This window comes from Venturia canescens, chromosome 10 (genome assembly GCF_019457755.1).
Source record: "Venturia canescens isolate UGA chromosome 10, ASM1945775v1, whole genome shotgun sequence".
NCBI classification, from domain to species: domain Eukaryota; kingdom Metazoa; phylum Arthropoda; class Insecta; order Hymenoptera; family Ichneumonidae; genus Venturia; species Venturia canescens.
The window spans coordinates 17054547-17079015 of NC_057430.1; the positions used below are offsets into that span (position 1 = coordinate 17054547).

The 24469-nt window shown below is 40.7% G+C and overlaps 2 protein-coding genes and 1 long non-coding RNA gene across 10 annotated transcripts; 2 read left to right on the forward strand and 1 right to left on the reverse strand.

Annotated features, from left to right (window-relative positions):
* Positions 1–144: 144 nt before the first annotated feature.
* On the forward strand, positions 145–4729 carry LOC122417007 (motile sperm domain-containing protein 2-like). Its single transcript, XM_043430202.1, has 7 exons — positions 145–378; positions 1184–1327; positions 1449–1626; positions 2027–2466; positions 2607–2713; positions 2801–2998; positions 3172–4729. Exons 1-7 carry the CDS (start codon positions 288–290, stop codon positions 3469–3471), a joined length of 1458 nt encoding a protein of 485 aa, XP_043286137.1. The 5' UTR covers positions 145–287; the 3' UTR covers positions 3472–4729.
* A 661-nt stretch (positions 4730–5390) lies between these two features.
* LOC122417006 (transcriptional repressor CTCFL-like) lies at positions 5391–14105 on the forward strand. 8 transcript variants are annotated; one of them, XM_043430197.1, is made up of 10 exons: positions 5391–5681; positions 7046–7225; positions 7546–7763; positions 8089–8745; positions 9528–9678; positions 9764–9905; positions 9998–10407; positions 10636–10778; positions 10925–11167; positions 11252–14105. In XM_043430197.1, exons 2-10 carry the CDS (start codon positions 7096–7098, stop codon positions 11309–11311), a joined length of 2154 nt encoding a protein of 717 aa, XP_043286132.1. In that variant the 5' UTR covers positions 5391–5681; positions 7046–7095; the 3' UTR covers positions 11312–14105. The 8 variants fall into 8 exon arrangements, with proteins under 8 accessions (XP_043286132.1, XP_043286131.1, XP_043286129.1 ...); XM_043430196.1 differs by lacking the exon at positions 5391–5681 and adding an exon at positions 5692–6084; XM_043430194.1 differs by lacking the exon at positions 5391–5681 and adding an exon at positions 5692–5991.
* Positions 7825–8585, reverse strand: LOC122417008 (uncharacterized). Its single transcript, XR_006262213.1, has 2 exons — positions 8447–8585; positions 7825–8350 (listed from the first exon to the last, which is right to left on the reverse strand). It is a non-coding gene; the product is annotated as an uncharacterized lncRNA (long non-coding RNA).
* Positions 14106–24469: the final 10364 nt, after the last annotated feature.

The following is a 24469-nucleotide window of genomic DNA, read 5'->3' on the forward strand; positions in this document are numbered from 1 at the left end:
GATATTTACTTTACCAACTACCATCCTGCCTTACCAACCACGAAATATTAATATCATACCGGTGCTGCTCGATCCGTAGTACTTTACGCTCTTCCCCCGCTTATCGCCTATCGCCTCTTTCATAACGAACTACTCAAACGCGTCACGAAAACGCCGATAATAAGTCTATATATGCATATATATATATCACCGTTTTTTTTTCCTGTTATCGAAGAGAGCCAGAAACCGTTCTCTCGGTTTTGAGTCGTCAGTGCCGGTCAAAGTGTCATCTGACCGGGATAAACCGAATGAAACTAAACATGGATGTTCAACAACAGATTGTCGAATTGAGAGAGAAGTTTTTCAAGAAACTTGAAGATGAAAATATCTCCGATGAGCGTGAGTAAATTGATTATTTTATTTTTCTTTTTCTAACCTTTCATAACTGTCAATTACCCGTTTAAACGAATTCTCCGAGATTTCGCGATCAATTTTTTTTTTCGAAATTATCGCAGCTTCTCTTCAAAGATTCTCATCCTTTCATTTGTCCGAGTTCAAAGGTCTGCGATTGCATCTCCATTGAATATTTAAACGATCAATTGTCCTTCATACCTCCTGCATGAATAATTACTCGTCTGTCTCACGTTTAGTTATCCAAATCCCGACATTCCTTATTATTTACCTTCAATTATGATATAATAATTTATTATAGATGGAAATCATTTTAGTACAAACAAAATCATTTTAGTTTGATGGCAAAAAATGTTTTCATGACATCATCAAATTTTTTTGACAATGTCAATACATTGTAACAATTTTCTTACTAGAGCCTATTAAATTTGGCAATTTATTCAGAAAGTTCCATAGAGAATAATTCTTATCATTTTTATTAATTTGCAAAATCTATTTCAAATCCTGTTATTTTCAAATAATTTAGTGTTATTTAACACCTTTTTTGATAAACAACTCTGGGTCCTTGACATTTTTCCCCAACCCACAGAAAAAACAAAGTAATTGATTGTTCAAAATGTTCATGATAATTAATTCGCTATTTATTACAACGAATACAAAAATGATTAACACTGAAAATAATGATTTATTAGGTTCTTATTGTAGCATAGTTGTCAGTTTTATTTTTTTATTTACAATTTAATTGTAAATCTTCAACAAATAAATTTGTGAAAAAACAAATGGAATTGTTCAGGTTTTCATCCACTGGACATATCCAGAATAAAGAGCCAAGATGACTGGTTGAAGAGGTATTTGGAGCACAATGAGTACAATATTCAAGAATCGTTGAACATGCTTTGGATGAGCACAGAGTGGAGAAAAAAAGTTGGCGCAAACGGTATATTGGAAAAATAAATAAAATTTTAAAAAGCTGTATCTACAATTTTCATTATTGCTTATTGCTCTACGAATGAATTTGAAGTACTTGAGTTGAAAGTTTTTGTTTTATCCGATTGCAGATATTACAGAGGACAATGTCAAGAGAGAATATCTCGAGGACGGAGTTTTTTTTGGCTATGGAAAAGATAAGGATGGCAAAACTCTTTTTATTATTAAATCCAAGCTCCACACCAAAGGAGGCAGAGACTTTGGGGAACTTCAGAGATGCATTATTTATTGGTTCGAAAGACTGCAGCGGTGAGATATCTTATTGACATTTGAGAACAATGACCAATTTTATAATTTGACTTCATTGAAAATTATGTAATTCCATTGCTTGAGAAGTGAGTTAATTTTTCATAGAATCACAAGTGACAGTTTTATTCATCAAGGTGAACAGCTTTGTTCACAGATTTTTTTATTAGATGCATGATTATGATATTTACGAGTCAGCCGAGTCATATGCATCGACGTGGAAAGCTTCGAGTATGATTGTCGCGTGTAATATTATTTAAATCGTTTTTTATCATAATGTTATTCGATCAATGTTACAAAACCTCGACTCGTGAATTCAAAAAAATTGAACCTATTTCGAAACGTTACAAACGGCGAAACACGAGTTGTTCTTTAATAGAATTTTTCGTTAACTGATTTTCAGAGAGGGAAACGGTGATCAAATATCTCTGTTTTTCGATATGGTGGATGCTGGATTATCGAATATGGATATGGAACTAACAAAATATTTAATAGGCCTTTTCAAGGATTATTATCCAAACTTCTTGAACTACATTATAATCTTAGAAATGCCCTGGGTTTTAAACGCCGCGTTCAAGATAATTAAATCGTGGTTGCCTGCAAAAGCCATACCAAAAATTAAGTTCGTCAACAAAGCCAACCTCAAAGAGTTCGTCGATCCTGCGGACGCCCTTAAATGTTGGGGTGGTACGAATGATTACGTTTTCTCATTTGTGCCTGAAACAAGATCCGGAGGTCCAGTGACAAATGGTCAAGTGGAGAACAAAAAAGTCCATTTCGAGGGTTCCCCGTTGACGGAAGATGCTCCCGGCTCGTTCGGCGACCAAAACAACGAAGATAATTGTGAGTAAAAGAGGGAAAAGATCTTCAATTCTCAATATGGACGAAAAAAGTTAATTTTTTTTTAATACATCGAAGAAATCATATTTATATCAGTTTGAACAATGCAAATAAACAATCATGAGGGTTTTTCCATTTTTCAGTATTATCGATAACTCCCGACGTAATATCCATGATGAAAGTAGGAACAGAAATCGTCGGGACAATAGCATTGAAGAACTTAACAACGGACAAGCATTTATCGTACAAAGTAACGTGGGAAACGATTTCCAAAGCCTTTTTTCTTTCCTTTATCGAACAGTATGAGCAATTTAATTGAACTCGTTATGAATTGCAGATAAAAACGACAGCACCCGAAAAATTCCGGGTTCGACGTAGTACGGGGACACTTTCGCCCGGTCAGTCAACCAACGTTACGGTTACTCTTCAAACGGGTTACAATTTGCGTACATTGTTGCAAAACAAGTTTTTGGTCATGTGCGTTCCAATGAAAGATCCTCAGATGACGACCGAAGAGTTGGCCGAATTTTGGAAGGTACTTATTCCAAAAAACAAAAAAATTCATTTTACATTGAAAATATTCAAACGATTCAGGAATTTTTCTATTTGTCGGTCAGGATTTTTTGTAATTGAATCTTTTTCGTCAAGTTAATCATTTTTCGAGTCATCCGTTGTCAGAAGAACTTGAGTGAAATTAATGAATTTCAGACTGGTAGTCAAAACGCGGAGCTTCATCGTATTTGGTGTCGGGACGGAATGACAGAGCCGACATCGATATTGTCGTCGAATGTGACTGGAAGTGAGAGATCGTTGGATACGTTATTCACGAAAATGAGTAAATTGGAAGAGAATCAATCAAAGCTGCACAAAGATCTCGTGACGATGAAAAATTTGTTGTTGCTGTCGATCCTTCTGACGATTTTCGCGGCGGTATCGATCGTCTATATTTTGGGAACGGATGTGAGGGAACTCGCCGAAGAACAAAGTTGCCACATTCACCGAGGATAGCACAGATCTTATTGCGGATGTTAGTCGCGGAGAGAATAAAAATGGTGAACAGAAAATGGCAATGTGGAGCTCTTCGAGAAGAAAAGAGAGTAGGAAAAAAGCAGTAAAGATTCATGCCATTATACGTTTTCGTTCGATTCCGTGTAAATAATTTGTCTAAACTCGTCGAATCATTCCTTTTTATAACAAACGATTCCGACGAATTTCAAGTCATTTCAATCCGTTTTTTTTGTCGTATTCGTCCGTTAATTATTCATCAACAAAACACAGGAGAGAAAAAACCATTTGACACTAGCGCAAAAGAAATATTTGCCAAAAATATAGGAAAACAAACTTAGCTTTTTCTTAAAAAAGACCGATTGATCATCAATCGAGAAACAAACCTGCTTGAAAATATTTTTATAAGCTTTTGTATAACGTATTCCTGAGACTAAACCTATATACATAACATATATAAGAAAAAGTTCTATTATAATGTTACTCCAGTCGTAAAAAGGTGCACAACGTGTTTCGTCGATTGCACGTTTTTCCATTATACAAAGTGCCTATTCTCGTGCATGCTTTCATTTTTCGTTTATTTTTTCCCTTCTTGCAAAATTTACAAAAACGTTGAATGTGAATGAGAGAAAAAGAAACATTGTCGCGTTTATTGACGTTATTCATCGTTTGTCGCACGTTATACTCAATACTTATTGTCCTTGAGACACGTTTAAACCTCGAGATCGAAGGATCTCTCTGTTATTTCATTTTCTTTAAAAAAACAAGAGAAAAATAATTATGTTCGCATAGATAATATATTTCATTCTTGAAATTATTTATGTTACGTCAATGCCTAACCGGCCTAGAAAAGCGGACTTGCGTGGAGAAGTGTCCTATTGTCAAAAAAGGACGGTTTCATTTTTTTTTTAGTTTTTGTCCTGTTCGATTGTTTCTTTCTGCAGATCTGCCAGAAATTGAGAAAAACTCCTGATTCATTTTCGTAACCAGGACGTAATAATAGTGGACAAACATCGAAATCCGTATCTCTAACAAAGGGTGTTCGAAAAGAAATAAATTTTGCTCCTCAATGGAAGTAAACCACAATTGAAAAAGTCACTTGTCCATTATAACATTGTGAACGTATGGAATTTTAGTTTATTTTATGTTGTGTTGGAACGAAGAATTAATACTAATGAGGCAATGGAGCATTAATAAATATATAACAAAAATAATAACATTAATAAATGAAGTAATTGAGTCGCTTTGTTGATTGTAAAAAGATTTTTTCATTACTTTTTCTTTCCTATAACCTCCAATAACTCTTTCCCTCTCCCTACAGAACATTTTGTCGAAATCCTCTGAAACATCTGTGTGAAAAGTTTGTATTGAGAATTAAAATATTGACGTATAAATATTCAAATTTTTTTTGGATTTTAATTGAAAGCTTTCAATTGTAATGAAACACAACTTTTTAGAATTGATGTAGAATTTTCAATCTCCAGTTTTTTTATAAAATTGTGAACGATTTCATAAGTCAAATGACGGTTGAAATTTTTTATATACGTGGACTTTTTCGTCACTAGCAACCCCTCTTGGGAAAATTCCTGATTCCCGGGCAGCTGAACGAAGAGGAGCGGCATGTTTTGTCATCATAAAAAATGTGGTGGGGATAATAACGCTTCCCTCTCCCAATTCCTTTGCAGGGGGAAGGGGGTCGAGATACTTTCCCGCTCTTTTCGAGTGGCGTCATTTTGTTCCCCCTCACCGCTTCGTTTTATTGGAGCGCGTACAGACGCGTCCTCTGCGATCGGTGCACGTACGCGTTTGTTCGTGGGAAACAAATTTCTTTACTACGCGAGCAAACGTGTATAATTTTTTTATTTCATTAACCCACGCGTTTCTTATGGTAATATCCACGTAACCATGAAAATTTTTAAACGTAATCCGTAAATATAAAAGCATCAGCGATCATAATCAAATAGCTGAGATTCTGAAAAAATAAAACCATATAAGAAAATACCGCGTGGCAAAGGGCGATATATGGAACTGAGAAAACTGGTTGAGCGAGGGACGCGTGTGCGCAATATCGGATGCGCGAGCGTTTGAACTTTTAGGAGCATCGGGCGCAGCACCACAGCTCGATAGAGAGAAAGAGAGAGAGAACGGGGCAGCCATTTTGAAGAAATTTTGCTGCGGCTCTTACACAACGCCCTCTCGGACGAATAAACGAGGTAAGGCGCGCGCGAGAGAACTACAATATTTCGGGGCTCCCTCTTGCGTGCATGTGTAAATGTTTGTGTGCTTTTTATTGATGTATGTGTATGCGTGTGTTTAACCGACAAAAATTACGACGCGTTTGGGAGGAAAAAAAGGAAATTCTTGCCTCTTGAGAGATTGGGAGATCACTTACGTAAAATAACGCGATATTAACTTACTTTGTTAATATCGTGTAACGTATTTTCAAAGCGAGTAATACACGGTGTCGCGAGTGGTGTGTGTGTAAAATAGTGCGGAGAGGCCGAGAACGACGAGAGTTTCGAGGTGAGTCCGCGTTGGGTGTAAAGAGCGCCTCTTTGGACGAGAAACGACGAGACACGACGGCGACGACGACGACCGCGACGACGGCGACGTACGGTGAACGAAAAATCTGTTTTAGGCGTCCTCCATATTGATGACAGCGCCGACAGTGATAATTTTGTGAAATTTTTGTCGTTAATGCCCCCTTGTGTCCTGAAAACGAAAGCAACCCGGTCCATTCGTGTATATTGTCGCCTTTTTTTTTTTTATTATTCCCCTTTTATATCTCGACAGTAATGCTGGTCACTGTCGTTGACGGAATGCGCGTTTCCTATTATGCCCCAATTTCAATTAATATTCGTCCCGATTTCGTGTCCCACCAGGACTCGCTATCTTCCACCTCTTTCCTCCCTCGCATACATCGTCCTCATCCTCGAGAATCCTCAAAGAATCATGACGCGCCTTCAAATATCCTGGTTCATCATTGCTTTTTCACTTCAACAATGGCGTCTTTTTAACTTGACGAGACTTTTTCACACTTTTAACGTTTTCCAACACGTTTCCTCATTTGCCCATCCCTTATACGAGCTCTAACTCGTTTTAGCTTCGTCACTGCAATATTTGAGACCCCTTGCAACCACTTTCAATATGCACTCCCAATTTCTCATTTCGGCATATTCGAATTATGATTTTTATCTATTTTCAACGTTTTATTGATTCTTTCGTCGAATTTCATTATTTTTCTACACTGTGGATGTCTGAACACAGTTTTTTTTTTGCCACAATATATTTCTGCAGCAGTTTTCAAGTCTTGTAAAGATATGTTGAAAAATCTGATCTCATGTTTTATTTATTTTCAATAAAACAACAAATTTTCTAAATGCTAAGTACTTTCCAGTGATTATTTTGCATTCTTGATACTGTTGGAAGTTTAGTTTACTCTATTTGTGTGTTTCTGTCCTGTGGATTTTGTTACCCCATTTACAAAGAATCAGTAAGGATTGATTCAAGTTTTTTTAAAAAAAATTTTGGAAGTGTTCCACTCCAATGCTAAGTCATATTTTTTCCTACTCTGCAGGTTTGTTATCTCCGACGGAACTACAAAGCCTCTGATTTAATGGTTCTATCATGTCCGCTAACGTAGCGACTATAAAATTAGAGGAGGGACAGGAATCTGTCACTGAAATACAGACTTACCTCGAAACTTTTAACAAAGAGATCGAAGGTGGTCAAGGAGAACAATTGCAACATGTGCAACGTAAGCGAACTGAAGCAATGATCACTGTTTATTTGAAATGTTTTCTTTAATATTTTACAAAGTCCTGCTACAGATGCTCTATTTTTTATCCATTGGTCTTTTTGTTTTTTTTGCTATTGCTCATTTAATTTCTGATTAGAAATCAAAGTTGGGATATTAAAACCCTGAAGATTATTTTATTTCAACATGCATGTTGATGTAATCATTTTGTTGAATTTTTGCATCTAAGAACCTAGTTTATGGAAAACTTGTGTTGAATTCACAAAACTCATGTTCAACTTCAAAACTGACAAATTATTTTCATAATTCTCACTTCGCAGTCCAACAAGTCGAAGGATTGTCCGGTGGGGAAGAAGGTGGAACCTACTTTGTTGATCAGTCTGGTCAGTATTACTACCAGGCGAGCGGGGATGACACACCCGTAATGACCCAAGTACAGATTCAAGAAATTGATGACGGCGAAGCTCACGAAGGCGAAGTGTCAGAGGAGCAATATCATGAGATAGAGGAACTGGATGCTGTCGACGGGGATGAAGATGTTTGTATTTTTCTCATTTGAGAGTCTAAGAAAGGGTTTTCCAGTATTTTCAATAATTCTCAACATTTTTCATTGATATATTTCATAAATTAACTAAATTGGCTAACAATTGTTGAGTTCTTTTAAAAAAATAAAAATTTTGAGACAAAGAATTAATCGGCCAAGTTCGAAATCACATTTAAAACTAACGAGGTTATTTTGTGCAAGTTTTTCGAATGTTCTCCACCATTTTGACAGTTTTTTGTTTCGACTCTCGCTTGATTCCAACCTCCCATAGGCGTCGAGTTAGCAACGATGGTTAAGAGTACAATTGTTATTGAAACAGGCTCACAATTCGGAAAACAATCGAGTAGTGCTGAACTCCGGAGACGCTTATCAGACAGTGACGATAGTGCCATCAGATACGAATCCCGGCGAAGTCAGTTACGTCTTGATAGTGCAACAGCCGGATGGTAAAGAAGGTCGTGGCAGCGGTGACGGCGAAGGTGGTGAAGGGGAAGACGGTGAGGGCGACCAAGACTTGACCGTGTACGATTTTGAGGACAACGAGGACAATGCGACCGAGTACGAAGCCGAAGACGATAAATCTAAAATCATCAAATTTTTGCCAAAAAAGTCTCAAACCGTGACTCAAGCTCATATGTGCAATTACTGCAATTACACAAGTCCGAAACGTTACTTACTTTCACGACACATGAAATCACACTCCGAGGAAAGACCGCACAAGTGCAGTGTTTGCGAAAGAGGGTTCAAAACTCTTGCCTCTTTGCAAAATCACGTCAACACTCACACCGGAACGAAACCACACCACTGCAAATTTTGTGAAAGCGCTTTCACCACTTCCGGTGAACTTGTCAGACACGTACGATACAGGCATACTCATGAAAAACCTCACAAATGCCACGAGTGCGATTATGCATCCGTTGAACTTTCCAAGCTCAAACGTCACATCAGATGCCACACGGGAGAACGACCCTACCAGGTAAGTTTGCTTTTTCTCATTTTTTTGTTCCATCATTTAACGGAGATAAGGGAAACTGCAGTAACGAAATTAGAGCTATTTTAGGTTGGAAATCTTTTCTACCAAATTTGTTTATAAGCTCATTGCTATTTCCCCATTTTCTTCAAACGTTTCTGCAATGGGATCCCAAACTGACAATTCTTCCATTTTTTATCATTAATTAATAATAAAATAATATAAATTTTGCAGAAATTTATCTATACAAGACTGAAAATACCGTTAATACCAAGTAATGATAATGTTCATGACCAACATAAGTTTGCTCTACCAGCTCATAGAATTTTATTGTTGTCACGTGTAAACACTAATCTTCGTTGATATATACATACAATACATGAATACTCTTGGTTTCCAATTTTTAAATAATTTCAAACCTTAACCTAAAAAATTTTATCCTGTTTTGCTAATAATGTTCGGATTATACTTTGAGACTAAACACTGCACAACCAAAGTTTAATGCAATTTTGTGATGACAAAATAAGAATAAATCACAGTTCTTGTTATCAATTACTGGTGTTTCCAAAGCGCAGAAAAATTAGTCGAGTCGGATAATTCAAATCAATTTTCATCCATATTTTTAAATTTGATTTTTACCAAAGTGAATATGAAATATCCAATAAAACGTTCCGATGTACTCGGACGTTAGAAATTTTTTTGACTTTCTCAAATTTGTCATGAGATTCCCTCAGACTTTGGCAAATAAAAAATCGTCGTGTTTTAATCGCTAGCTCGATTTATTTCAGTGCCCTCATTGCACGTACGCGAGCCCGGACACATTTAAGTTGAAGCGTCACTTGCGTATTCACACGGGGGAAAAACCTTACGAGTGTGATATTTGCAACGCGCGTTTTACACAATCCAACAGTTTGAAGGCTCACAAGCTTGTGCATAATGGTGAGTATGCGACGAGAGGAAAAATGTTCGAATTGTGAATTGTAAATCACGAATGTCAAAGTCGTTTGCTTGAATTCTTCATCAGTAGGAGACAAGCCTGTTTTCCAATGTGAACTTTGTCCAACGACCTGCGGAAGAAAAACTGATCTCAGGATTCACGTACAGAAGCTTCATACCTCCGACAAACCACTCAAGTGCAAACGATGTGGCAAAACATTCCCAGACAGGTAACGAAAGCGAGATTCTTTCATCGAATGTTCACACTAAAACTCATGTTCTCGGAGTTATCAACGAATCTTTATTTTTCACAATCGAACAGGTACAGTTACAAACTCCACAGTAAGACGCACGAGGGGGAGAAATGTTACAAGTGCGATTTGTGTCCGTACGCGTCGATATCAGCTCGTCATTTAGAGAGTCATATGTTGATTCACACGGATCAAAAGCCGTATCAGTGCGACCACTGTTATCAATCGTTCAGGCAGAAACAATTACTGAAACGGCATTGTAATCTCTATCACAATCCGACTTACGTACCTCCACCGCCGCAGGAGAAAACTCATCAATGTCCCGAGTGTGAGAGGGCGTTTAGGCATAAGGGAAATTTGATTCGTCACATGGCGGTTCACGATCCTGAATCTTCGTTGCAAGAAAAGCAACAAGCTTTGAAAATGGGTCGACAAAAGAAAATACAAATCATCGATGGTCAGAGAGTTGAGGTCATGACCGGTAAGTAAACAAAAATGGAGTTTCTCCTCATTGATTTCGATTTTTTTACAATCGAATCCTACTCTACAATCTGGAAGCATAAAATCCACTGCTCGCAATAAAAATGATTGCACTTATCGTAATATTACGGATATTCGTTACAATTGAATCCACAGTTCGAGGATGTTTACGATATGATGCGTACGTCATTGACTAATCTCCACGTGTTGTGTTGTGTATGACGTGCAGGTGATATAGCTTCTAAACTTAAAGGTTACGACGACGAGGAAGAGGAAGACGAGGACGACATGATGGCGGTTGAGGGAAGCGACGGTCAGCAGTACGTCGTTTTGGAAGTCATTCAACTCGCTGATAATCAGGGAACGGAACAGGTAATGGTCAATTGGATATAAATAAATAAAAAGTAAACTCGCCGCATTATAAAATCATTTCATTACGAAAATTACGAAACGGCTTTCATTGAGGAAACAAGTGTAATCGAGCGAAATTGATCATTTTTTTAATGAAATTTTGACAGATGGCCGTAGTAGCGAACGAGGACGGGGACCTCATGATGCAAGATCCTCTGGGTCAAGAAAGCGGCCTCGTTGTAACAGCGGTTGAAAACGGCGAAGAGGAAGAAGATGAGGAAGAAGAGATGGAGATGGAAGAACTGAAAACGGAAACGAACGGGAGACAACCGATGAAACAGGCCCGTCAAACGACGCGAGCTGATCCAGCATTGCGCAAAGAAATGGAAACGTGCTTCGGATTCGATGACGTGAGTATTAAGAAATGAGGAAACACAGTTTCCCTTTTATTTTTAGGGGTTGTTTTTTTTTTTCAAATCATGGGGTTTTTACAGGACGAGGAAGAAGATAACGAAGGCGCCGAAGATATACGCTTACTTCAGACAATTTCGTAATAATAATAATTTTAAAAAGAAGAAGAAAGAAGATTAAAAATAATAAAAACGGACAAATATTTGTCCCACTTAATAGTCAAATATTTTTCTCCTCGAGCAGTACGAATGAGTGGCAACAATGAACGGAGACGTAGATGAGAAACAAAATAATGAAGAAACGAGAGAAAGAAAGAGAACACAATTTTGAAGAGACTGTCGAAAAAGCAGTGTACATTAGAAACATTAATAATAATTTATGATTATAAATGTAGCCTCATGCTATCGTAGCGTTGTACGAAAGAGAACAAAATTCTGCGTGTTTATGTGTGTGCGTGTGAGGAATAGGAGAAACTTGAATGAGAATGGAATATTTGAGTGACGTTTTCGGATAAATTAATAGGGTTTTACGTCGAACTCACTGTCGCACAGGTTTAAACGATTTTTATTCGTCTTGTCACGGCCTCGGACACGTTTTTTCTCGAATTTATTCACTCTCGGTGACTGCATTCGATGGATTGTTTAAGAAACGAACAACCTGCCATTGGCTCCTCCAAACAAACCGCTGAATCGCGAATGCCTAATCAATTTTTCAAATATTTGAATTTTTTAAGCGATAATATTTATTCCGGACATTCTCAGTTAGCTGTTCACTCACAAAACGTTCTGTTTGTTTTTTTTCATATAACGAACGTGACACGTTTATGAAAATGTCGAATTTGAAAAAAATCGGGAATCAAACGATTTTGAGAAAAAAATGACAATTTTCGGCGCGTACAGCCAGTCAATTTTTCCATTGCCCCAAGAAAAAAGCCAAATATTGAAGTGAATTTGCGTCTCGAATTATCACAACGCGATTCGAGCCGCGAACACTCTGAAAGGGGAGTTACTGACGTGAATTTCCCTTATTTTCCATTTTACTTACAAAACACAAGAAAAAACGAAATCGTAGTTGAGTCGATCGAACAATCGAGATGCAAAGATCTCGAGAACGAATATCCTGGACGTGACAGAACGGAAAAAACAGCCCTAATGTTCAGTTGGTTCGGTCACACTTTTATAGTTTCCCAGCCACTCTTTTGTGGTCTGTGGTGGTTCATTATTTTCTTTGCAATTGAACGAAATAAATTTGTTCGTATATTTGACAAAGTTGATTATTCAATGTACGTTTCTCGTACGAGAAACTGATGAGGAAAAGTGATAGCGAAGTCGGCATTGCTGGATGTAACGAAACTTGTTGTTTCGTCGTCAAAATTGGCCATTTTTTTTATAAAAATCTCAAAACTAATTCAATACGATGTGACTATGATTGTGTTGATTGTCAGCACGAACAGGCCCTATTTTCCTCATTTATTATAATACGTAGCGACATTTTAATTAGAGAGCGTTTTCAATCCGCAATATTACTACGAGGCGATGTGAGGCTGCCATGTATATAAACGCTTTTCATTATTCTGTATTTGGTACGATAGAATATAGACTTCGAGATTAAGTAAGTAGGGTAGAATTAGGGGAGGGTAAAAGAGAGAGAGAGAGAGAGAGCGAGAGCATTTTGAATCCCCCTTTCGCAGTTCGGGGCCGTACCGAGTTCACAAATTCGGAGGCGGGGCCGAAGCGATCATTCTGTTTTTTTTTTTTCGTTTCTTTCAATTTTTGTACGCGGTACAAAATTCAAAAAAGACCTGAGCGATGACGAAGAACCGACGAAGCTTCGGGAGGGATCATTCGAAACGAATGAAAAAGCTAACAAGCAAACGAATGGAAAACGAAAAATCCGCATTAAACATTCTCTCATCCACTGTGAGAATATTTGCGCAGTCGTTTTCTTATTTTCGTCCTCGCTCTGGTTCGTCTGCGTTGTTTTTTGGTCCACAAATTTTGCCTCTTTTCGTTATTCGACAGACGAGCACACGCGACCCCACGCGACGCGATTACAATTAAAGGGAAAAAGGAAAAAACGCACACTATTGTACGCTACTGTTACAGTCAGAAAATGGAAATATAAATTATTCTCAACGACGCGTTTAGATCTGCGTCGAGCCCACTCCGACCCGTAGAATCTGTTTTCTCTTTCACTTTGTTGACGTGGGAAAGACGATTAAAAAAATCGAAAAATAAAATACGACAAATTATTTAATTGATTAAAAAGACATTTTCAGAGTACGAGACCAAAATTAGTGTTGAGTCGTGTGTGTTTTTTTGTTTCAAATCGAACGCTCATAGACTAATGAACAACGATTTATAAAACAAACACTTGCTCGTGCTATTCATTAATTACAATAAATAATAATCAATTTATTCTTTTATTTGGCTCACTTGCACTCTTCAAAGTGATGATTCATGCTCTCACCCCAATCGCAGAGAGATAAAGCCTCGAAATAAACGGTGGCAAATAGTTATAAAATGATGCAACAACAAGAAATATTGAAGAAATGATAATCTATGTACATTTTTTTTACATAATAATTGTACAATTGTAATTTAGTGATTGGAAATTCACCGTAATGCTGTCAAATATTATGCACTTTCTTACATTATTCCAAAGAAAAGCAGTGTAGCATTTTCTCGAAATAAACGTTGAAAAAAGAAAGGAGAGAAAATTTATAATTCATCTCAATCGCCCGAGGGTAACGAACTCCTCAAACTTCTTTATTTCGAGTCTTCTCTCACGCTTTCTTCATCCTTTTTTCTCATTCAACTATTCTTTAATGTTGATGCACCGATCGAAAGAGTGCTAGAGTTTCAAAAAAATGTACAAAATGTTAAACTTAAGTGAATCGAACGTAATAAAGTGTGGCCCTCAGGGGAAAGGCAAAAATTGCTCCCAGTTTTTCTGCTCAACGTTTCCCATCGATATTCAAACGTCAATCGACTTCGATCATCATTTGTTCTCACCTCTTCCTATACGCTTCTATCATGAAATCCCCGCCCTGCCCCCAATGTGTTTTTCTCTTTGAAAATTAGTCGTTAAAACGATAAAATAATTTTCGAAGGTATTTTTACGACGAGTATCAAAAATATTTGAGAAAATCTGAAATTTTCTTTATTTTCTACTAAAATCTCGAAGGCAATCTTTCGTGTTTTTTTTTAACTCAAAACTCTGAAAACCGTTTGGCCTCACGATCCCATAAAATTCTAGTCTTGGATCGAGGATAAAAAGGAAAATTCCCAAGAAAATTGTAATTCGATCGTTTACTGCTGCTCGAGCATCGCGTTCGACAACGAAATCGTTGACGATCGTGATGTTTTTGGGGTGAAAACGGGCGTGTAATTCGACTTTCGTGACGGTTGAATTTTCGTGCACTCGAGGCTAAAGACGGGAGGTCGAGAGAGGTAGACGCGCGAGAGTTTGCTTCGACCCTCTTGAGTTTGAAAAGGAGAGGAAGAAAAAAGAGCCGCGCCCATGAGGCGTAAAATCCCCTCGTTTATGGGGTCATCAACCCCGTTTTGTAGTCCGTTAAAAAAGCGATAAGACAAGTTTTTTACTTCCTTTTTATCCCCCCTCCGAGTCATAGGTCAATTCTGTTAAATATATATAGCATTGACAGGAGGAAAAAAGAACTCAACTTTTCGTAGCACTCGAGTCGACCGGAGCGTATTTACCGTAGGGGTGCAAATGGGGCGACACCGAAGATTGGCCTAATTGATTGCTAGGGGACTACAAAATACGGGGACTACCCTCGCTCGAGTAAATGGATACGGACACTTATCGCTCGATGTTTTCTCATGATAAGCTCCACAAAATGACATGCCAATCAGAAACGTTTTGCATCACAACCATATTTCGTATTATTTCTTTATTTAAGTCCATTAATTTGACCCTTAGAAGCATACGCATCTTTCCTTACGTGCAATCAGCTCCAAATTTTGCACTCGGGGCTTTTTGGGCTCGCTGATTACAAATCTGCGCTCGAAATTTTGAAATTTAATACGACGGACCCAAAATATGGCGGAGCGATAATACAAAAATTCGTACGAATGCATGAAAAAGAAAATAAATGAATATTGCCGAATGGAATGAATTCGGATTTGACAAAAGTTTTTTCGAAGAGGAATAAAATGGTGGAATATTTGAGGTCCGAAGTTGGTTGTTCGGTGGAAAATGAAAGGACACGAGAGGATGGTGGAAAAGGAAAGGACGCAACGTAACCGGAACGAGTTTTGGCTCGGTTACCTCATTTTTTATGCATCCTACGTTCCAGGGCTGTGCGGCTTGTGTGCAGTAACAACATCGGCCTCTCTCTTTCTCCGCACGCATAAAAAGGCTCGATAAAAGTAAAAACGAGGAATGTTGAATCTGGAGGAAGGGTGAGTGCGTGAAAAAGTTTCGTGGGACCGGAGGAACGGCGTTTGCGTTTAAAAAAAGAGAGGAGAAAGGGGGGAGAGCGGAGGGAAGGCGCGAGAGTCTGTATTTTGCTTGCGGACGTTGCATATTCATCAGGCACTTTCGTGGCGTGTACCATTTTTCATATTCACTTCCTACTTCGTGTACACCAAATTATGAGATTCGATTCACAGACCATTTGCTTGTAATAGTTGTGCCGAACAAAGACTCTTTCAAGCAATCCGAAAATAGTATTTTTTGGGAGCGAAATCCATGAAAGTCTCGCCCGAAATTCCATCGATTTGTAAGCTTCGTGACGAATCTCTTCGCTCCGTGGTCCATCGATCCGTCGAAGCCCGAAAATATCGATTTTTCAAAGCCCCCCAAAAGACTTTCGCTTCTTCTCAAAACTTGCACGGACGATCGAAACGGAATAAAAAAAGAAACAAAGAGTCGGAGCGCGAGAACCCATTGTCGAGATCATTTGCACGTTTTTTTGCCGAAGCTCCTCTCCCCGGGGCTCTCAGCGAGTATTGTCAAAGGAGAGGAGAATCCGAGGACAAATATACTCGGCAAAGAGACAGACACGGGTTATAGGATAAAAACACACGTTGGAGAGTAAAAGAGAGAGGCCCACGCGTTAGCGGAGCTGCTCTCTCGCCTCCCACGGATTTTAAGTCCCTCTTGACGATCTCGCGATATTCTTCACGTTGCAAAATACTACTGAGATCACGAACGTAATACAGAGAAAGAAAAAGCACGAGAAAGAGAGAGAGAGAGAGAGAGAGGAGAAAAAAGGTTGAACCGAAAGAAAGAGATGCTCCGGCGTGTGAGAGAATCTCGCGTGTCTCGTTCCGGAGCAGAGCCAACTTTTTCTTCGGTTTTTGTTTGAGCTTCTTGTGGCTCTTTTACTTTTTGCTCTTATTATTCTTCGTCGATGGCGTCCGCTGGCGATCGTTCTCGTAATAAAATGCATGTATGTACATGAATGCAGTTTCCTTTTTCAGATGCTGGACCACCCTGTTTGTTATATCGTAGGTAGTAAGTCCTATCCTCGCGTGCATTGAGCCCCCCGTCCGAGGCAAAAGGCTTAACCCACATCCCTTTCACTTCTAAATATCTTTCCGGTTACGCCCTTCCGACTTTCAACTATCAAAGTATCTTCGTATAAACGCGGACTTGCTACGTATGGATGGGCTAGGAACGCGCCAGAAGAATCCTTCGGCTCCTTCAGCGCGCCTGACCTTCTTCAAGCTTTTCACCCCCAACCGCACAACCAGAAACGTGGAGCACGCTCCACACTTGTTATTCATCATTCTTCCATTTATTAATTTCGTTGCCGGGCTCGTGCGCTTCGAGTCCTCAATCGCACGATCCTGAACCCGCCGGTCCCCCTCGATCCAGGTTGATCGCCGAAAAAGTGATCGTTTCCCGGCGAGCATCTTCGGAGCCCGGAAATCGAGTTCTGGAGCGTCGAAACAGGGAGGGTTTGACGAGCGCAGGAAAAGAGTTACGCGGAGGGTGGGCAGTTGGAAAAATCCAGAAAAATGGGATTTCAAAATGCGGAGAGAAACACAAGTCCGAGCGTCGGGATCAAGGCCCCGGTAATTGAAGAGTTTCGCGGCGGAATTTATGCGCGCGGTAAATCAATAAGGTGGAACGTGACAGGATAATTAAGTGGGGAGATAAAAAACGGAGAAATCCGGAAGTGCAGGGAAAATATGGCCGGGACAGGACAGAGGAATTTACATGGGAACGGGATAAGCTTCGTACGTATGTATTTACACATGTTTACATGTTTATAATGGCCTCGGCGAATTCTAATGCGCTCGAGCGAGGCAGGTCCACATTTGGCAAGGGGCGCACGTGGAGAATGCTCGCTGAGATATCTTCCGAGAGGCTCTTTCTCCGTCTCCTCTTCTTCGTTGCTCCTTTTTTCTATGGGCTTATTTTACGAGGAAAACGCCATTGAGTCGGAATCGGCGCGCGAGTACCAGCAGCCGGAGAGACGACGATTCTCACCCTCGATCTTCCTCCAATCGCGTCTATAAAGCTTTATCAATTCTGTGTGTGCGAGTGTCCCTCGCTCGTGGGACGATTCCCGGTGCTCGCACATTATGTAGACCGTAGAAGGCTCGTCGGGATCGATATCGATCGTAGCACACGCCGCAGCCATCTTTACTCTTTTGCGGTTACCCACAAGACTTCTGCTCCTGAACACATTTTCTTCCTGTCTCCCAGCAGCCTTTCCTGCACGGTCAGCTAAGACGCGGAGAGGGCTCCTCATATACGTGCTCGCACTCCTTCGATCTCTTCCTTCTTCCTCTTTGCCCTCTTTCCTCATATACTTACGATGACAATGGCACTCGGACCCGGTAGCTCGTATAAGCCTCTTTTGTTCTTCCGCCGTTTTTCGCGTGCCGAGCGAGCGATTCGTACGAAAACGGCGTCGATTCGACTCGTTTTTCGAAGTCATTCTTTGGGTGGGTTCCGTTGGAGTAGCAAGTGAAACGAAATCGATGGAGAAATGTCGATTCGCGAGTGGCACTGGGTCGTCCTGGGTCATGCGAGCGTTTCCTTTCCACGTGCCGGTGCCATTCGCACGTGTCTTCGACGGGTGCAACGAAGCCAGTAAAAATACTGTCTATTGAAAAACGCGTTTATTGTTATATTTAAACGGTGAAAGCCGCCCATCGACCGGGGTGACCGTTTTTTTCTGGACCCTCCAGCGAATTAAAACAGTCGTAACTCCTGTTGGTGTTTGTTAAAGCCGACGGGGATCGTCACGGCTCTTTTAATTATTCAGGTGGCACAAGGATTTGGCTCTTCCGGTGAATTTATTGGTGCCGGACGACGCGACGAAAACGAAGACGCCGCTCGATACTTCCGCGACTCTCTTTCTTTTCGCGATCGAATCCCGACCCAGTTTGTCGATTCCGAGGGCTGAAGTGTTCGTCGACGCTGCAGCGAGAATTAGCTTTCATTACAACGGCAAATACCTCGTCGTGTCTTTCGCTCAGGAACCGAGCGACGGCGTTGAAAAACTGTTGCGATATGCTTGGACCAAGAAAATCCTCGATTTGAGGATCCTCGAGCTCGTTCATCGATTCAATCCGTTCAAAGATCAATACACCAAGGACCGCTGGACCGCGGTCAAGAATGACCTTTGGCCCAACAAAGTCAACGACTTGTTCGGCTTCCCTCTGAGGCTGTGCGGATACTACGAAAAACCGTCGAGATCCACGCGACCGGAAGCCCGGATTCGGCACATACTTGAGCGAAAATTCAACTGCTCTGCCAAATACATCTCGCGACCTTACGAGCCACCATGAAGTTCAGCAAACCTTAATTGCTTCTGGACCGAGAGCCATGCATTCTTACTGGGCAAACGTTCGCCTTATCGCTCCAGTCTCGATAAAATGATCCTGCGTTTGCCGAGTGCCGGAATCATTAAAAACATTCTCGAGGAAGACACAATGCTTGGGAGTGGCCCACTCGATCCAGCAGAATCAAACAACTCGGATGCCCTTTTTCGACGGTTAATGACGATCGCAATCGTTGGCTATTCACTATCGTTCCTGGTTTTTCTCGCGGAAATTATTATCCATCGGATCTCGGTGCTGTACAAAAAATTTCGAGCACCACCGTCACCGGTGCCTCCTCGTCCATTCATTAATTGAAACGTTCATTCGGTCTCAGAGAAATCTTGTCATAGTAATCACAAGAAATTTATAATACGAATTATAACGAGTGTCGTTTGAGTTTGCCATTTTCTCATGAGGTCGAATGAAATTTGTGTGAAGATTCTGACAAAAATTTGTCACTATTTGACTGAAGAATTCGAAAGAAATTCGGCCGAATTCCTCCGAAGGAATTTGTCCGAAGTTTCTTACTTTCACGTAAGTCACGCGTTGTTTAAAGATGTCACTATAGTCAAGGTGCGAACAAAAAAGTTTGTGACTCGTTTTCCGTCTCCGTCTTCGTGTTCTTTTTTCTTAATTTTACGTGGATTTTCCTGTCGCCAGCAACAAACAAAACGTCGAAATCTTTCTTTTTTACAGAGTGCTTTGACTAGCGATTCATACAATTTTTTCAGATTCAAATGGCCCGAGAAATGATTACGTGCAAGTATTACGCTTGCGGAGAGAAGCGGAAACGGGATTAGCTCCGGTGTACACACGTTCGAGATAAAACGCACGTTGCGACAACGATCGATATTCATCGCGAGCTCGGGAACAATGACGATTACTATAGCTGATCCAGCTACGACGAATCGTCCTACTCCCTCCTCCCTCCCCATCTCTGTCATTGTCGTGTTGACGATGATGCAATCACAGGTTGTTGCATAAAGGCCTTATTGTGCGTGGATACGTGCACATATACGGTGTCTTGAAAAACCTCTCGGAGGCAAAAGGGTGAGTTCTCGAGTCATGAGTCCTTAATTATTATTTTTGAAATATTTTACCGATTTTCGAAAGTCAAATTGTCCTCTCCAATACGGTATTTTACAGCATTTGTAAGAAAATTTATAAAAGTGCATGTTCATGATAGATTTTTTTAAAATTCAACGAGAAACGTCAATATTTATTTATTAAAATGCAATGAAAATTTTATAATTCCATTTTAAAAACCGTCTTTTTTCATCTGTCTTTCAAATGTGTGCTCAAATCGTGTGCTCTGTGTTATTTTGATATTTTACAAGTTATTATAATGTTTGTGGACTTTTATCATTTAATTCATGAGAATCGCATCACGGAATACGGTTTTGTGAAAGCAGGAATAGTACAAATCTATCAAAGATTGATACACGTTGACGGTCGCGCGATGAATCCACAATTTTCGTGGCGTTTTTACACTCGTATTATTGCCCTCAGACACGAGAGACCATTGTAATTCATTGTTTTCACGAATCTTGTTACTTGGTCTTTCGCATTCGTATTGTTTACCAACGGGGCTGACGTCACAAACCGAGACAGCACGGCGGTTAGCGTTTCCGCGCGAAAATTCAAAATCATATAAATAAAAAATGGTTTTTAAGACACTTTTCGATCTCATAAAACTAAAATAAAAATTCTACTGGTTCATTACAATCTCATGATTAATTTAAAACAGTTTTCAAAAAAATGTGTAATACCATATTCCAATAATTCTCATTTTAATTTATTGAAATTTGAAAAATGAAATCATTTTAACTCCAAAATTTATCATCTCGAGACAGTTTTTCTTATTCTTTTTTCAGTTTTTTTTTCTTTGCCTCGTTATCACAGTTGTCTTCTGACCTTTTAATTTCTTCGCCTCGCATCTTCCGCTCGATTCTCACTCTCGCGTGGACGATTTTGAGGACAGCCGTTAGACGTACCGATGCTTGTATATATGAGTATTGACAATATTGTGTCCTGTCTGGGAGGGAAGCGAGACGGAGTCTCAGGCATATTACGAACAGCTGCTACAGCAGTATTTTATCCTCAGAGGAAAAACAACAAGGGTGATAAAACACCAACGCTTCGTGTACAGATCGGCATCGAAAAGCAGAGGAATCTTTTGCGATTCTCTTGTTCTCTTTCTTCTTCTCCGTTATTGACTTGTTTTCATCGTCATCCGCTCGCGCGACTTTCGACGAGGGAGACGCGGACCAGCTAGTTCGGACATTGTGTAGGAAACACAAGCGAGATCTTCATCGTGGAAAAACATGAAAAAATGGTCCAGCCTCGAGAGAAGCTGTGAGGACATCGGATACGTGCGCCGAGGCGAAAAGGTTTATTGTAATCCTCCCTCCCTCTAGCTCGCCAGCTCTTTATTTTTATCTCTATCTCTCTCGCCCACTGTTACAGTGGTAAATGTCGCACGCGGACGACGGAGACTCTTACGTCTTTATACCGGATCATGCACAGAGAATGATCACGAGAGAACTCTCGTGCCAATTTGTGCACGAGGCGTGGCGCCAGCCGCTTGGCCAATCCTGGCGGGCTCAAGGATTTTCTCTCCGAGAAAAGTCCTAAAGATTCTTCCAGAATCCTCGCACTGTCTCTGCTCTTCACTTCGGACCGGAGTAAAGTCGAGCGAGTTTTTCTCGTTCTGCCTTCTTCTGCTACCTCGAGCAGCTTTTCCGAGACGCAAAAATTCTTTTTCTCCGAGATCGACTTGATCAAAGGCCTCATCCTTGCGGGGAGCGAAAAATTCTCAGTTTTCTGGCTCCCTTTTCTCGATCGGTTTCTATCGTGTAATCAATGTCAAAAGGTCCGACAGTTTGAATCATTCGACTCCTCCCTTCTGCATATCGAGTTCCCACCGACTTGGGTTATTCCACGGAGCGACTTTATCCTCCGGAACAAGATCCCATGCAACGGGACAACGGCATTCAGCGAATGTGGAAACGTCTCATCGCCTTCAAACTGCTCCAATAAAAACAACGAATTTGACACAAAGAACTTTCGATCTCGGATCGATCGACTGATCCCCGTCGTGAAAAGTGTTCTCACGAGGTGGAATGACGAGTATAAATTCGATGAAAAAGAGAGTCGACGCGGGCGCGAGGGAGTGCGCGAGAATAAATAGAAAGAGAGAGTCGGAGCAACGTCGAATTCTTTCATCGACACAATGTAAAACGCACGTGTTTCATACAGCCCGAGAGTTCTCGCTCGTGTAATCGGTTTCACTTCAATCCGTCTCTCTTTCGCTTGCCTCGGAACTGTGCGCGAAGGGATCGAAACAATGATCGTCGCGTCGTCTAGTGATCGTTGGTGGCTCAATCTATACATACATGTATAGACGAATCCACGTATATATTTATATTTATAATGGCGGTATAACGTCGATTAACCCAGATAACCCTCGCTCTCTCGGCCTCTCTCAGCCTCGACTCGTTTCTCTCTCGCTTTATAGTCGCAGTGCGGCTGTAAAGCCGCACTAGGATCGTGATAATGCCGATCCCGCTCGCAATCCATATCGTCATTTGCGGGCGACGCCGTGGCCCCGCGACGCGCGCGCGCGCCCCACACTCTAAGGACTCTCGATACTCCCTCCGTTCGTACAATATAAACCCATCGGGACACCCAGCCAGCGAGTGTTACTCAAGAACAATGATTCACGATTCGCAAGCACACTCTGCTCCATGCATTTCCGCGTTCGTCTATCTATATACTTTGCATATAAATACTATTTCGTAAATATATCAATATATCTATATCGGCCTCAAGCATCTATCGATCTCATTATACACGCGAACATTTTTCTTCCGCGATCGTCGTTCCAACACCGTCTCTCGTTTGACAGGCACCGCGCTGCTCTTCCCACTGGAAGGTGAAAAGGATTCTTGCCGAAGGTTGCCACGAGCGTTGCAATTCGATTTTCCAGTTACTTTTTTCGTCGACTTTCTGGCTTCGAGGGACCTACGAATGAAGGGAATTTTGTAGAGTTTCACAAAACGGAGAGGAGGGGAAGTAGATTTTTTGGAGTTCGTGATATAATGACTGTCGGGTTTTATTCGACAAATTCGAAAAAATACGAGGATTCTGTGGGGAAGAGAAGGACGAGGAATTCTCGCGATCATTTAATTCCGCAAACACATGTTTTCGCCTAATAACTCGAATCTCATTTTCGTTTCTCACGTCGTGAAATGTGCACCGTCCGTACCGGCAATTAATACATCATTCTTCAACGGGAGGCTAACTCGTGTGGATATAACGCTGTGAAAATATATATAATTCGAGGGAAAGAGCTCGCGGAGCCAGCAAAGTCGAACATTAACATCGTCACGCCCGCGAATCTCGAGCTCACGTGTATAAATAAAATGTGTGCTGCAACGCTTTCCACTCGATGGAAACTACGAGCGGGGCAATAAGACACGGAGAAATAAAGAGAGAACTCTCCGCTCGAATTCGAGGCTTTCGCTTCGCAACGGCTTCGCGTACGAAACCGCCTGATCCAACCTTCGTTTTATTTCATCATCGAAAATCCCCCATTCTCGCACTCTTCGTGTCAAATTTCCGACAAAGCGAAGACTGGGAACAAGTCCCCCATGAATCGAAAATGAGATCGATTTTTCGATCTCATTTTTCTGCTTGTCTCAAATCATCAGCACATTTTCAATCCTGCTCTCAAAGTCCCGCCTTTGAAACAAGGCCATTCGCTCGAATGAATTATTCAAAAAAGTCTTATAAGAATCCTCTTCTTTCAGCTGTTCTCTGCCATCTGTATGATAACAGGAAGGATAAGATCCCATAGTTGGAATAGCTCGGTATGTGTGTTACTAGTCGAGCTATGAGTAGATGCTTCATTTGGTAAATGCATGCACCATTCTCGTAGGCACCATCTTTGTACGGGAGGATTTACGGGGTGTCCGAATGTTGGTAATTTCATTGTGGAGGTTGGACAAGCTCCTCGTGGGGGGGTAAAAAAAAACAGGAATGGAAGTAAATTTTGAATTGACCATTTTTCGGGCGTGTCCACTTCGAATGGAGCAGCAGAAACTTTTTCAGATCCCAGTAGTTAGGAGGGATAGCAAAAAAAATTGAGATTCTTCATGCGGAAAGTTGGAGCTAATTCTTTGCCTGACTCGTCATCGATCCCGGATCCGGAATAAGTTGATGTCAAAGCCGACGCGCTCGGTGTCCGTCCACCCGGTAGATGCGGAGGCATATATTTATATGTGTGTAAATATAGCGGACGTGGGAACGCATGCTGGACGACGATTAGAGATAGCGATCTTGCTTCATGCTTAGATCCAGGAGGAAGAAGGAAAAGGAGTCTGAGGAGTATTGCTGCTGGGACGGAGGAGTCCGGAGCAGCGGAGAGGATCCAGGAATACGCGATGGAAAATATAATCCGGTGGTTTATAAGTGCAACGGTAAAAGGGCGCT